The sequence below is a fragment of the Papilio xuthus genome, unplaced genomic scaffold (assembly GCF_000836235.2).
Source record: "Papilio xuthus unplaced genomic scaffold, Pxut_1.1 DF824888.1, whole genome shotgun sequence".
Taxonomy (NCBI): Eukaryota; Metazoa; Arthropoda; class Insecta; order Lepidoptera; family Papilionidae; genus Papilio; species Papilio xuthus.
The window spans coordinates 2444131-2458749 of record NW_013533761.1 but is presented as its reverse complement, the minus strand read 5'-3'; the positions used below and the strand labels follow the sequence as shown (position 1 = coordinate 2458749).

Genomic DNA, 14619 nt, shown 5'->3' with positions numbered 1-14619 from the left:
CTCTAGTCATTTCTCCACGATTCTAACATTTTTTAACTACCACCTCATTTTCTCTCCATTAATTCTTTCCTTAGAGACTTTAAAAACTAAATTTTGGTAATTAGTCCTTTTTATGGACTTTGGATTTGGATTAAATCGTAAATAAAACGTTTTTTGAAACAATGTTTTCTTCTGGATTCTCTGCATGTTTTGTGTAGTTACTCCTCTGCCAAGACTTAAAATTAAAAAAGAAAGATGACAGTGTCAACTGCCACATCAATGTCAGTGTGTCATATTCACAACAAATACAAGACATGTGTGTATTGGACAGTTTAGCAATTCTTTTCACTTTCCCAATTCAAAACATGTGAAACAGCAATAAATAATATTTTAACTCGAACATGGACTCTCCTAATGCGGTTTCTTTTTGGCAGGCGATTAATATACTAGTAGATAAACCTCATGTTATAAATAAAAGATTATGGGGTAGTAATTTGCTTTCTAAACATATTTGCCAAGATGTAGACGATCGATATAACCATGATATTGCTATAAGCGATTTGTATTTAAAGAATGAAAACGAAGTGCTTAGTTTTATGCAAGATTTCTTTCTGAAAACAAGCCTCAAGCCTCTTGATGAAAAGAATACTGTGGAAGGACAGAATAACTTTGTGGAAATTATTTTATTAGAATTATTACCCAAAAATTATACAGATAGTCATGGTTTTCAATTAGTCTGTTTAGAAAAGGATAAAGCGACTGCAACATTTTATGATGTGACTCCTAAAGAGTACAATCAAAGTCTATGCCCAAATTTTACTTATAGCTTTCAGCTAATCAATGAGGATATATTAATTATTGGATGTAATGGTTAGTTTCAGTTTAATATTTTAGATATTTAGTTGTACTATTTAATATGTAATTAAAAAATTAATATTGCTCACAGATGAAAATTCTAAGTCCCAGAAATGGCTTCGATTTAATGTATTACCACAAATTATTAGATGGATGGATCAAGATTTAGTTACCAATAATAATATATCAGGAACAATTAAAGATTCTCTGGCACTTGTACCAAATGATAAATATTACACTAGATATAACAGTTTAAAACTGAAATATGGGAAGGCCATGGTTAAGGTAATTATAAACTATTTTGTCTTTTTTTTAAATGTAAACTTAAAACCAAACTCTACAGGAATTTATCGTTTTAAATGTTAAAAAATTATTAATTAATGTAACTACAATTGCTTTTAAGTATAGTTATAATACAATATTACTTGTAGATTTGGCCAGAGAGCACTGATCCTACCAAATTTGTGTTTGAGGATGTTGCTATAGCCACTTACTTGCTCCTGCTGTGGGAGAATACTAATGCTAATTCATCTAATAAACCAGTAAGATTTGTAGACATTGGCTGTGGGAACGGCTTGCTTGTATATATTTTGACAAAAGAGGGGCATAAAGGATTGGGAGTAGATGTACGAAAAAGAAATATTTGGAACATGTATGATCCGGAGATAAAACTTGAAGTAAGTAATTTACATACAGCTCTTTATGCTTTATACAAAAAATAAATAATGATTAATTTCAGGAAAAAACTGTAACACCAGAAAACATTCATGACTTCACAGAATTTGATTGGATAATAGGAAACCATTCTGATGAACTCACACCTTGGATACCAGTTATGGCATTAAGATGTTCTTACAATTGCAACTTCTTTTTACTTCCATGCTGTGCCTATAATTTTGATGGTACAAAGTATCAAAGACAAAATTCATCAAAAAGTCAATATAATGAATATTTAGATTATATCCACAAACTATGTGAAGATTGTGGGTTCAATACTGAAATAGATAGACTTAAAATACCAAGTACAAAAAGAATTTGCCTCATTGGTAGGACCAGGAAATATGATAATGATCAATATGAAACATACAACAAAAAAGTTTTAGAGATAATAATAAATAACGGTAAAGAGTTTGAGAACACAAATAATGGCAATAATTTTAAAGCCAGAAACCCAATAGAGAAAGTAAAAAATTGCACCCAAATTGAGAAATCAGTTATAAAAACTGTTGTTGATAAAATAACAAACTTTCTCTTAGATGGATGCAATTTTCAGGATAAATGGAACCCAGGAAAAGAACTACCTATTGGGGACCTTGTCGATCAAATACCAGGAGACATTTTAAAAGCTTTGAAAGCAGAATGTGGAGGATTGCAAACACTATTAAAGAATAACCACCATATTTTTAAAGTCCAAAAAGGAAAAGTTCAATTGAGACATCCAAAAACTGTTGAAGACATTATGAAATCTATGAAAATACACAAAAATAAAAGTTTATCTATAAGGGTACAAATAAAACCTTGTTGGTTTTATAACAACCATCCTCAAGGTTGTCCCCTAACTGATAGTAGTTGCAGTTACCTGCATGCAATCAGTTGACAAATATTCAATAATATTTTAAGTGACATAATACTAATTAAGGATTGTAAAAGAACAAGTGTTTTTACAGACATTTTATTTTTATGTATAGTTCCCTAAATAGCCCACTAAATGACTTTATTATCACCATTTTATTAAAAAATAAGAAAGTGTTAAATGGTTAAATATCAATATCTATGTTTTTACCACATTTTAATTAAAAACCTTGAATAAAAAATTCTTATTAATTAGCACCTTATAACAATCATAATATAAACCTTTTGTTGTCACTTTAATTCTTAAACCTGTACTTTCCCCTATAAACAAACCCATTATTTAAATTACATAAGTCATCACCTCAAGCATCCAATTCAAAATGTTTGTTAAGTTCATCCAATTTCCTGTCATCCACTAAACTTGCTGCTTCATGATTTCCCATGAAAGAACAAACCATTCTTAATGTTGACCAAATAGTTGATGATCCAATATTAGATGTTGATGTGTCCTGATGCAAGTTCTTTGCCTTATTTTGTTGGTTTAGGGCAACAAGAAAATGCTCAGCGGCTTGTTTATGTGCACCTAAGTTCATGCAAGTTACACCAACATTATATCTAGCTCTTATGAAACCAGGCTCTAAATTAAGAGCTTCATGATATGCATTAACTGCTTCTTCTGATCTATTACTGTTAGCCAGAGTGGCACCAAGTCTGTTCCATAATTTGGCATTCTCATTAGACACCATCAAAGCTGTTTTAAAACAATCTACTGCTTTATCATATTCCTGACTGATGTTAAAAATAACGCCAAGAGCATTTTGAACATCAGGATCTATTTCTGAGGGGTTCAACTGTGCTGCTCTTAAATATAATGATTTCACATGGTTCTCTAATTCTTTTAAGTCTAAATTCTGAATTTCGACATCTCTGGGCAATAGATCACTATATTTCGGACTTGCATTCAACCAGTTAGATAAAGCAACAAATGCAAATTTAGGCATATCTTCATTAGTGTAAGCTGCTGCTAAAGTGATGTAAGCTTCTAATTGTCTTGGATCGATTGAAAGAGATTTTTTTAATGCCGTAATGGCCAAGGGATCTTGTTCATTCTCTGCTTGAGTTGTTCCCAAATAAAACCATGCTTCAGCTGATTCAGGTTGTTGCTGCACTGCAGCTTCAAAACAAAGGACAGCCCCTGGTATATCACCCATTTTTAATTTTTCTTTACCAAGTTCAAAGGCACTTTTGTTTTCTAACATGACATTGCCATCCGTAAATGTATATTCTTCTGGAATACCATCACTGTTTGATAATTTCCAATCACCAGTCATATCACTTAATTTAGCCCATTCATCTTTATATTTTTCTGCCATTTCATCAATTATTTTGTCTTTACCCATTGTCCTTTGATCTTGATCAGATTCCCCGAGATTTAACTCTCCAGCACTTATGCGTTTCATAAATGACATAAATTGATTATATGCTTGTTCATCATCAACTGTTTCAATGTATTCCTGAGCTTTTGCTCGCACATCACTGTCTTTAACATTTTTAAATTCTGATTCATCCATGTATTGGATACTGACATTTGGTAGCATTTGTTGTCTTGATGAAGATGGAAAAGGGGCCTGGAATGTATGTAACATACCTGTTGGAGGCATGTAAGATGATGATGGCCCTGGTAACCAAGGCGAATGTATATTGGAACTGACTGTTCGCATTTGATTTGGGTTAAGGTGAGGAATAGTTTGTTGTTTTGAACTCTCAACTTCATGTACACTGTTAAGCAAAGTGTTCATATTAAATGTTTGTGGTACTTGAGTATTTTGGGCTAAGAATTCATTCACTAATCTATCAGATTGTGAGATTTGTTGCGAAATAGAAGCATCTCGACTGACAATGTTTGATAATTTAACAAGAGAGTTATTGCCACCACAATCGCTTCCAACTAATTTATTGAGCGACATGTTGAAATGAATATTCACGATTCACGAAGTATATCAAAGTTATAGGTTTTTATTACTTTTTACTATAAAGTGTAAAGTCGGTACAAAGGCCACGACTTTTAATACTAAAATCAGATAAGTTAAAAATGTAAATAAAACTTTAAGTGGAAAATAAAATACAAATGTCAATATTGCACAGCTTATATAATTTAGATCAAAGAGTATATAAAATTTTTGATTTAGATTCTAATCGTTGGTGGAAGAAATTTTTAATTTTTTTTCTTACAATCTTTCGAATATATGCCGTAAATGCTCTGCATGAAAATTAAATGTATAATAGCTGTAAGATAATAAATTCTTTATAGATCACATTCGGAATTTTAATAATAATTAAGTCGTCAAAGATTTCGCTAATCGTTGAAGAAAAAACTAAATCGAATAACCAGCTGATTGTCAATGTCAAATTTTAAATTTGTCATTTTGACCCTGGCATGGATTTTTAGGTTAGAATTATAATTTAATGTAATGTTAATATTTTACATATTATACGGTGGCAACTATTTTAAGTGAATAAAATATAAACTAATGATATAAATCATAATTGAAAAATGTACACTGTCCGACTAATTCCATGAAAATTAAATCAAAAATAATTTCCTTGAGTTACGCAAGTTTCTGTATAAAGTAACATTGGCAAAAGAGTAAACTGTGTAAAAATTATACCTTCCCATAATGTCGCAAGCAGTTGCAGACAAAACAGATCCAGGAAACACATCATCCGAGTCCGCGGAACCAACAATAAGGCCAGATGAAAAGTGGCTGGTACTTTTTTATTATTCTAAAATTCTTATGCAAGAGAACCTAAACCTTTATCTCCCTGTAATTATTTGTTTTAGTCTTAAAAAATAGATCATGAAATAGTATGGTAAAAAAATATAAAAATGACCTGTACAATATAGTTTACTTTTTGCTGCTTTTTACTTCCCTGTATTAGAAGCTTCAATTTTTTTATTGTTTGCTTATAAAATTTTTATTGTATAACTAATTTCTTCTGTTCTTTGCCTTTTTTTCTAATTGTACAGATAAGAGATTGTGAAGTGTACAAAGATGAGTACAAAGAATGTACAAGTTTCCGGGGCAGATTCCATCAGTATTTTATATTCGGTGAACTACTAGATTGCAAACAATGGAAAAGAGACTATGACAATTGCTGCAAATGGGAGAATAGTAAAGACGTAAAAGCTGCGGTAAGATAAATTATAAAATTGTAATGTGCACAGTGACTTTTGCCAAGTTTTAAGCCACATAGATGTTCAAGAAGTTTTAAACTTTTTTATGTTACAGGTAGCTGTAATAGAAAGCGAAAAACAACGACGTTTGGAGAGGTTGAGGGCTCACTATAGAAATGATACATGGAAGAAACGCGATGCACCACCCGCTGACTGGGACAAGCCATTGCCTGAGTGGATGGCCAAGAGAGATGAAAATACTTATCTTGCGCTTAAAGCCAAAGAAATGAGAGAGGGGAAAACGGAAGAAACTAGTGATAGTTTATGTACAATAATGTGACAAAAAAATGGTTTTAGTTAGCAAAATATTAGGCAATTCCTATTCTACAGCAGTACAATGGTTATTTTAAGTAAAATTATTTATTACGAATCGTTTCTTATTTATTTACCAGCTGTGAACCAAAGTCCGTCCGCGCGGAATTGAAAAAAATAGCCAAGTAATATTAATAAGATTACAGTATTAGTTAAATAGATAAGGTCTTTTTACATTATGGAAATTAAACAGGAGTTAATTTTACAGATCCCAAATTTCAATATTTATTGGGACCGCCCGGGTGCCCTCTAGCGTCATAGTTGATCATGCATTTTTTTTAATTCTTTACGTTAGACAAAATTCTATTCCTGAACATTCCTTATCCCTTTTTTAAACTTTATATATTCAGCATAATGCACTTCTCATAAAAATATTGTCGCGCGGACTAGTGTTGGCAAAAAAGTACACAATCGAAGTCTACCATTTTTTACGCGTGTTCGATAAAGTTTCGGGCAAGTTAAAGTCTAAAGCATAAAACCAAACTGCACTAGTATTATAATGAACAATACAAATAATTTTTTTTCATTTAAAGAAAAAAAAATTAGCCATCAGACCTTTACGTAGTGCATTTCCGCATTGACTTTAGCTGGCACAGAGTACTGTGCTAAATTACTACGCAAAACCTGTTATAGTGCATGTTGCAAACTCGCTTTGCAAGCTTTATATGGAATACGTAGTTATTTTTTATTAAAAATACTGCACGCCTTTAGACCTAGATAGCGACTGCTTAGTTTTAAAATAGTGTAATTTTCTCGATAGGTTGAATTGTAAATAAAATTGTCAATTCTTACCCAGCAACAATATAATCAAATAATTCTACCGATAGTACATACGTGGAGGTACAGATAGTTCGTTAGTCAAGTGATAACATAAATTAAAGCTTGTTTATACAGTTCTGAATGGAAAATAAGTCATATCTTTCCACAACTCCGTTACAACTAGACCGATGAGTCGTTTACTTTGCCGCACTGTTTTTACTCTGCGTTTAAAGCTGCCATTATCCCGTAACATGTCTGCCTACTTGATTGACGATCCCAAATATTCTTTCTTAAAAGATTTGGGCTTGGAGAAGAAGAATGTTGGTGTTTTTAATGGAAAATGGAATGCTAATGGCCAGGTAAGTGAAACATTTTTATACAGAGGCAATAATTGGTAGGATAAAATAATAATTTACAAGCTGATTCTTATTACATTTATTTATTTGATTAAATTTGGTATTTTTCCATTCGTGTTAGATTTGTCAATACTAATATTTATTACAAGTATGTTCTATCCAGAATAGAAATGGATTTCATCATGATAATAGGTATGTTACGTGTGGTTCAATTACACATGGTTTATTTGACCAAGTGTACCTTGTATGTGGAACTTAAATTTACACATCTGGTGCGAATAGGGTTTCTATTGTCTTAAACTATCTAAATCTACGATAAAATGTAATAAAATTTAGCTTTATATAACGTTTTAGTTTCAACATTATAAGGAATTATAGGTCAACTTATTTATTTTTACTAATAAACTAATATAAGAAAATCGTCTTTGTTGACATTCCCTTCCAGCAAAGTTTATTATCTATGTCTATGTTCAATCAGGTAATCCAGTCAATCAGTCCGGCTAATGGTAAAGTGATAGCCGAAGTTCAAGGAGCAAGTGCATCTGACTACGAGGCTTGTGCAGCGGCCGCGCAGGATGCCTGGCACTCTTGGGCGGACCTGCCCGCGCCCGCCAGAGGGGAAATAGTCAGACAAATCGGAGATGCACTAAGGGAAAAACTACAGCCATTGGGACAGTTGGTCTCCTTGGAAATGGGTACAGTTTAAAATTAATTATCCTCCAAATGACTAGACTGGCTTAGCTATTTACTACTTTTCTATATTTATTAATAATGGTACGACCTCTGTCGTGTTGACACTAAATAAAAATACGTCGTTTAACATGATGTAAAAACAAATAAAGTATCCTTAATGTACCACCAAGTGAGTTACCAGATAACAAATTGTGTTATATTATTATCTTTTGATATTAGCATATCGGTTGAATGAACTTCCATAACATTGACGTATAATTTGAAATAATTTCTCCAGCAGCCTCTACTGCCTTACTTACATTCCTGTGTTAAAGATGGCTTTTTAATCATTGTTGTTTTGGTACACAACGCTGTTTTTATAAAAAAAAAACAGTGCAGTTTCGAGAAATTTGGGTTTTACAATAATCATAATAACACAATAAACAACTTTATCTGTTTAATGATACAAAAGACGTCGAGAATAATAACTACGGACATTATCAAATGACGTAATAATTAAAAATGTACTCGTTCCACTAGGGAAAATTCTTCCCGAGGCTGTTGGCGAAGTAGTGGAGTATATCCACGTGTGTGATTTGGCATTGGGCCTTTCTCGGTCTCTGCCGGGAACCGTGTTCCCTTCGGAGCGTCCGGGACACATGCTGATAGAGAAATGGAACCCACTTGGCGCCATTGGTATCATAACAGCGTTCAATTTCCCAGTAGCCGTATTTGGATGGAACAGCGCTATTGCTATGGTAAGAATATAGATTATAAAACCTATGCCTTCATTATAACAGTTTTAAGTTTTACTAATAAATCTTTATTATGTCCTATTGTAGGTAAATTAAAAGATAACAATAAGAATCCACTCGCGTATTTAAAACATATGAAGGTTATTTTCTCACCCAGATATTCGATTTGTATGTTTGAATGACTCTTTGGTCTTAATATAATTGGTTATTTACGTAATATGTTCGCATTTAACATTGTCATTTCTGCGTGTTTACATATTTTAACCTAATTAAATATTGCGTATCTCTTGATAAATACAAACGTCTGATAGTGTTATTTAATGGAATTGGCCTGACAAGTATTACGATGACTGATAGGATTTCTATTAATTCAATATTTATCTGAAGGTCCACTGGAAGAACAGTTTAGCCAATGATTGTTTAAGATATCTTAAAATCCAACAAAATATCTCTCTTATTAATAAACCAAGATACAGTAATATTCATTGCTTTTGCATATGTGCATTGCATTAATAAATATGCAATGATTAAGATTTTTTTTAAAGACTTGAAATAAATAACACTTGTAATTTAATTTTTGAATTTATTAGGTAACTAAATATTTTGCTAAACTTTTCCTACTCCAAATTTGCATTAGCGACATTAGATAACTAATAAAAATGTAGGTAAAAGTCACAACGGAAACGAACTTGAGAACATATTTACCGAAACCATCTTTTATATATTTGGTTTTGCAAAATTGTTGCAATAAGCCATAATTACCTATATGTACCAGTGTTACTTAGAAGATGAAAAAAGGTGGTGGAAAATAATATATCACCCAGAATAGTTTAAAATAAAAAAAAAACATTTATCGATTGCATTGCTTTTGTAAAATACTAAGTACAACGACTTTTTATTAACTACAAACAAAAACTTTCCATTCACATTTGGTATTGACATACTTAATAAGAAATATTCTTATGATAAAAATATAAAGTAGCAAGTAATCTACGTTTACAAACACACACGTATAAACAAATACCATAGTGTCGCTTTTTTGTTTTTATATCTTAACTAGTAGTCAACCGAGACTTCGTCCGCGCGGAATTAAAAAAAAAAACAATTGGTAGCCTATGTGTTCTTCCAGACTATGTTCTAAATGTATGCCAAATTTCGTCAAGATCCTTTTAGCCTGCCTGGAGATACCTTCAAACAAACATCCATCCATCCATGCAAATATTTGCATTTATAATACTAGCAAGAAGTAAGATTTTAACGCATATTGTTGTAAACATAATTAAAATTGAAATCTTTCTTGTATTTTTGTAGATTTGCGGAGATACCAGCGTATGGAAACCATCTGATACCACGCCATTGGTCGCCGTTGCGGTCACCAAGATAGTGGAAAGTGTACTCAAGAGGAATGATATCCCCGGGGCCGTGGCGGCGCTTTGTGTTGGCGGGAAAGACATCGGCCAACAGTTGGTACAAGACCCGAGAATGAAACTAGTTTCTTTCACTGGCAGTACTGCCGTTGGTCAACAAGTAAGTATTAAAAACTAACATACTTAAAATCAAATCGTGGAATTGAGAAAAAAATAATTTAATAACTTTACTGTGGGTTTACGCTGCTAGTTATGCACCACATAAAGTGGAATAATAAAACAAAATGTCAAAGATGTCCCAGCCGCGTTGTAAAATATGTTATTGTAGGTGGGCATGGAAGTTCAGAAGAGGTTCGGACGCCACCTATTGGAACTGGGCGGCAACAATGCAATTGTGGTGAACGAAGACGCTAACGTCGACCTGCTGGTGTCGGCGGCGTTGTTCGCATGCGCCGGCACCGCGGGGCAGAGGTGCACCACCACGCGTAGGATGTTTATACATAAGAAGGTACATAAGAAAAATATTAGGACTTATGATATCACAGTCTCTTGAAAATAATTAAATTTTTGTTGACTTATCATTATAGCTGTACAAAGAAGTGGTGTCAAGATTGGCAAAATCTTTCGCTGGAGTTGTGAGCAAAATCGGAGATCCCTTGGAGGCGAATTCACTGATAGGGCCGCTGCACACGGCGGCCGCTGTGGAGGCCTATAAGAAGACCGTCGCAGAAGCCTTGAAACAAGGAGGAAAGATAGAATTCGGTGGCAAGGTGATGAGGAAATCTGGAATAAACTGCTAACATAAACACGGCAAACTCATTACTTTATAAAATCTGAAATTTTACAGGACAAAGCAATGTGTTAAATAACAAAATATAACATTTGTAGGTTATCGAACGGGCGGGATATTTCGTGGAGCCGACGATAATCACAGGTCTGGCGCATGACTCGCCGCTAGTGAAGACCGAATGCTTCGCGCCCATCGTCTACTGCATCGAAATCCCCGACCTTGACACCGGCATCAAATACAACAACGAAGTCGATCAGGGTCTCTCTTCCAGCTTGTTCACTGAGAATATGGGCAACGTATTTAAGGTGAACTTGGTTTAATGTTACTTACCAAACAACATTTATTGTAGATACACCTGTGGGTATAATATTAGCTTTCCTTAATAACAATAAAATTATCTTTGTAGAAAAGGAAACGTCAGATTGCGTTCATTGTAACATAGTATTCGTATTGCTTATATGTTTACAGTGGATCGGTCCGCACGGGTCTGACTGCGGCATCGTGAACGTAAACATCCCTACGAACGGCGCGGAGGTGGGCGGCGCTTTCGGCGGCGAGAAGGCGACAGGCGGTGGGCGCGAGTGCGGCTCCGACGCATGGAAGGCCTACATGCGCCGCTCCACCGTCACCATTAACTGCTCCGGCGCCATCAAACTCGCTCAAAACATTCAGTTCGGCGACGAATAATATTCCCACATACATGATTCTCTTCCCGTCCCATTCTTATTTTATATACTCTTTGGTCCCATTGGTCATTAGAATAAAATAATCCTTATACTATATACTATGCAAGTCAATCTTATTACATTTCAAAAGTATGCAAATTGTGATTTCTTATAAAAACAACTCAAGTAACGTATCCATTGTAACGTAGTCTGGTATCCGCATTGATTCGTCTCAGACTGAACGTCGTGGGTCTACAAGGTTACGGGTGTTGATTCGTGGTTGCGTTACGTAGATTGTATTTGTATACCTAGGACCGCGTACATACAACACGCGAGAATTCTCGACAGGGCTGGGACCGCGGGGCTCGCCGGTAACACGGTGCGGTGAGCGTTGGCTAAGTGGCCGCGGTCTACGGACGGACCCTACCCGCCTAAACCGGGTGGGGTACGCCTTAGTATGCGTATCAAGGTTGACGACACAACCCTGATGCCAATGCCATTGAAATTTGCTAAAATGTGTATTCGTTTACAGCTGTTATTTATGAAGACTGATTGTATCATTATAAATAAAAATATAATACCTTCCTAAGTTTTAATCATTGTATTATTTTTACAACGTAATATGTAACCATACCAAACGCTAACATTAACCACAAAATCGATTATACGAAACAATAACATAGCGTGGCAAATCAAAAATGATGTATTTTAATCAATTGGTGATATACCCACGTAAGTTGAACTATGACCTGTGAAGTTAAGATGTCAAGCAAAAAAATCTTGGAATATCTTGGAAAACAAAGTACGAGTCTGTTAACTTCACCGTTATCACACCGACGAGCGACAAGCACCACCGCGAGGCATGCACGGAGCGGCAATAATCGAGCGGCCTCGTCGCGTCGCGGCGGCGAGACGAGGATATTTTGCTGGCGCCAATACGGCCCGATACGCCACCGGCATGCGACGTTGCCAAACCGGTGCGCGCAGGCGGAGAAACGGTGGGCATACGGCTCACGACCGCTTATGACGACCGTAGTAACCGTTGGTACTCTTCACTTGCGTGTTGTTTATTGTGTTTTTGCTATCGACACTCAGTTTACAATATGTATACTCGCATAAACCATACGTGGAAGATGGATGACGAGAAATTAATCGAAACTGTACGCAAATACGAATTTATATATAATTTAAAACATCCAAGATCTATGGATAATGCTAAAAAAGAGATTGCATGGAATGAAATTGGGGAGCAATTAAACCAATCTGGTAAGATATTACTTTTGTATATTTAAAATTAATCAGCGTATTGGAGGTGGAAGTAAACCTGTTATGTTAAGATCATATATTATACAACATAATATAAATACATTTATACGTAATTATACCAACTTAAATGTCTTTGGTTGAACCTTGTCTGTACATAACAATGTAGGTCCCTAGACGGAACGTACGGACGGATCAAAATTGAAAGGCCTTTTTTTGGTAAACTTTCCCAGTGTTGTCATTTACAATGCAATATTTACATAAAAATAAAACAAATCTTACAACTATTAAATTGCCAAAGAAAATAATAATAAACACTTTGACAAATGTTTGAGTGTATTTTACTTTTTATATGCTATAATTTCCCGAATTTGGGAAAATGTTTCATTATACTGGTAAACATTTACATCACGCAGACTAAAGACATTTCGTAAAACCTCGATCAAACATGAAACTTATAACTTATATGAGACATTCCTTTTAGATTAGACAATTACATAGACTCCATTGGAGTTATAAATATATCTATGTTGTATCATACCGAAGGAGTATCAGTAAGCAACACAACTGCACTTGCAGATTTCTATGAGTAGCGGTCGCTTTGCTATTTTGGCGAATTCAGTCGCCCATTTCCTCATTTGCCGCCTTCTCATATAAAAAAGATAACTAAACAAATGTAATATGATGAAATTAATGAAAATGTTATTTTCCAGCTATTGCTTGTAAACAACGATGGCAATGTCTCAGAGATTCATTCAGAAGAGCTTTAAAACATAAGAGAGATAGAGGCGAAGCAGCCAAAGGTATTAAACCATGGAAATATGAAAAAGAAATGGCTTTTGTGGCTCCATTTTTCATGGAAAAGAAATCTAAAAATTCCGTCGAAATTACAAGCGAGGATGATCTGTCTTACAATGCCCAAGTAAGTTATGGGACGGAAGCCTTAGAAAATTACATCAACATTAACATCGAGGATCCTCTTGCTAATAATGACAGTGACGAGGTTATTAACAATAAGTCATGGCAAAAGAAAAGTAACAAGAAACTAAAAGCAGTAAAGAGGAAAGCGGCCCAGTCAGTATCATCCGCATCTCCTGTATTAACGCCAAATGTATCTACATTTGATGATGAAAAGAACGTTGAACCAGTCCGAGGACACGATGAATTAGATCGCTTCTTTTTAAACATCTCCGATACTGTTAAGAAGTTCTCACCGTACCTACAAGCGTTGGCGAAAAATAAAATATTTTCTATTGTATCTGAAATGGAACTCCAACAGTTCCAAATGGAAGTACAAACCACAACTCCGTTCACTTTTAAAGCATCCCCGCAGTCAGAAAGTCCAACGCCAGTGCCGACAACATCCGACGATTGGACTGGGGATCAGAAATTACAATATTTATCATAAATTTTATAAGTAAACAACATAGCTATTATTATAAAAAAGTTTTTAAAGATAATGTCTTATTTATCGACTCGTTTTAAGTTATTAATTAAAACTGTGATTTAGATTTTATCACGATATTCTACGAGTCCAGGCCAATTATTTTTGATAACCATGTACAGTGAAAGGGTATCCTGCCATTTTGTGGCGGCATCATGAATTTACAATGGCATTGAATGTTAAAAATTGCAATCTAGATCAATCTAGATATAATACCCCTACGGAGTATTTCACACAAGTTTTACGTTTAATCGTTGGACGATTTTATAAATGTCTTAGTGTGCGTGACGCAATGGTTACCAGTGCAATGAAATTTGTCCCCAAATTCGGGAAAATATAGTGTATATCAAAATTAGATGTAAAATAAATCCAAACATTTGTCGAAATGTTAATTGTTTTTTATGTTTATCAAAAACAAATTAAAACAAAAAATATTAAAAAACACCAGATTGTGTTTTATTGCCGTTACAAAAATTTTTAAAAACGTCACGACTATTATAATAATATTAAATTTTATATTATTACTTATATTTTACTAAAAACGAAGAAATAAAGTACAAACGTAAGAGAAAGGGTTTTATTCGATTTACTTTTT

General features: G+C 34.2%; 5 protein-coding genes across 5 annotated transcripts; 4 read left to right on the top strand and 1 right to left on the bottom strand.

Annotated features, from left to right (window-relative positions):
* The first annotated feature begins 260 nt into the window (after positions 1-260).
* Positions 261-2648, top strand: LOC106127163 (probable tRNA (uracil-O(2)-)-methyltransferase). The gene is made up of 4 exons (XM_013325191.1): positions 261-849; positions 926-1119; positions 1266-1511; positions 1574-2648. The coding sequence occupies exons 1-4, from the start codon at positions 381-383 to the stop codon at positions 2429-2431; spliced, it is 1767 nt and encodes a 588-aa protein (XP_013180645.1). The 5' UTR covers positions 261-380; the 3' UTR covers positions 2432-2648.
* Positions 2595-4522, bottom strand: Pex5 (peroxisomal biogenesis factor 5). Its single transcript, XM_013325192.1, has one exon. The coding sequence runs from the start codon at positions 4371-4373 to the stop codon at positions 2769-2771; it is 1605 nt and encodes a 534-aa protein (XP_013180646.1). The 5' UTR covers positions 4374-4522; the 3' UTR covers positions 2595-2768.
* Positions 4523-4882: 360 nt separating this feature from the next.
* LOC106127049 (UPF0545 protein C22orf39 homolog) lies at positions 4883-6011 on the top strand. The gene is made up of 3 exons (XM_013324993.1): positions 4883-5174; positions 5435-5599; positions 5697-6011. The coding sequence occupies exons 1-3, from the start codon at positions 5085-5087 to the stop codon at positions 5919-5921; spliced, it is 480 nt and encodes a 159-aa protein (XP_013180447.1). The 5' UTR covers positions 4883-5084; the 3' UTR covers positions 5922-6011.
* A 685-nt stretch (positions 6012-6696) lies between these two features.
* Positions 6697-11913, top strand: Aldh7A1 (aldehyde dehydrogenase 7 family member A1). Its single transcript, XM_013325175.1, has 8 exons — positions 6697-7071; positions 7547-7763; positions 8281-8498; positions 9807-10022; positions 10191-10370; positions 10450-10632; positions 10751-10957; positions 11121-11913. The coding sequence occupies exons 1-8, from the start codon at positions 6901-6903 to the stop codon at positions 11337-11339; spliced, it is 1611 nt and encodes a 536-aa protein (XP_013180629.1). The 5' UTR covers positions 6697-6900; the 3' UTR covers positions 11340-11913.
* A 96-nt stretch (positions 11914-12009) lies between these two features.
* Positions 12010-14425, top strand: LOC106127153 (uncharacterized). The gene is made up of 2 exons (XM_013325176.1): positions 12010-12583; positions 13294-14425. Exons 1-2 carry the CDS (start codon positions 12421-12423, stop codon positions 13986-13988), a joined length of 858 nt encoding a protein of 285 aa, XP_013180630.1. The 5' UTR covers positions 12010-12420; the 3' UTR covers positions 13989-14425.
* Positions 14426-14619: the final 194 nt, after the last annotated feature.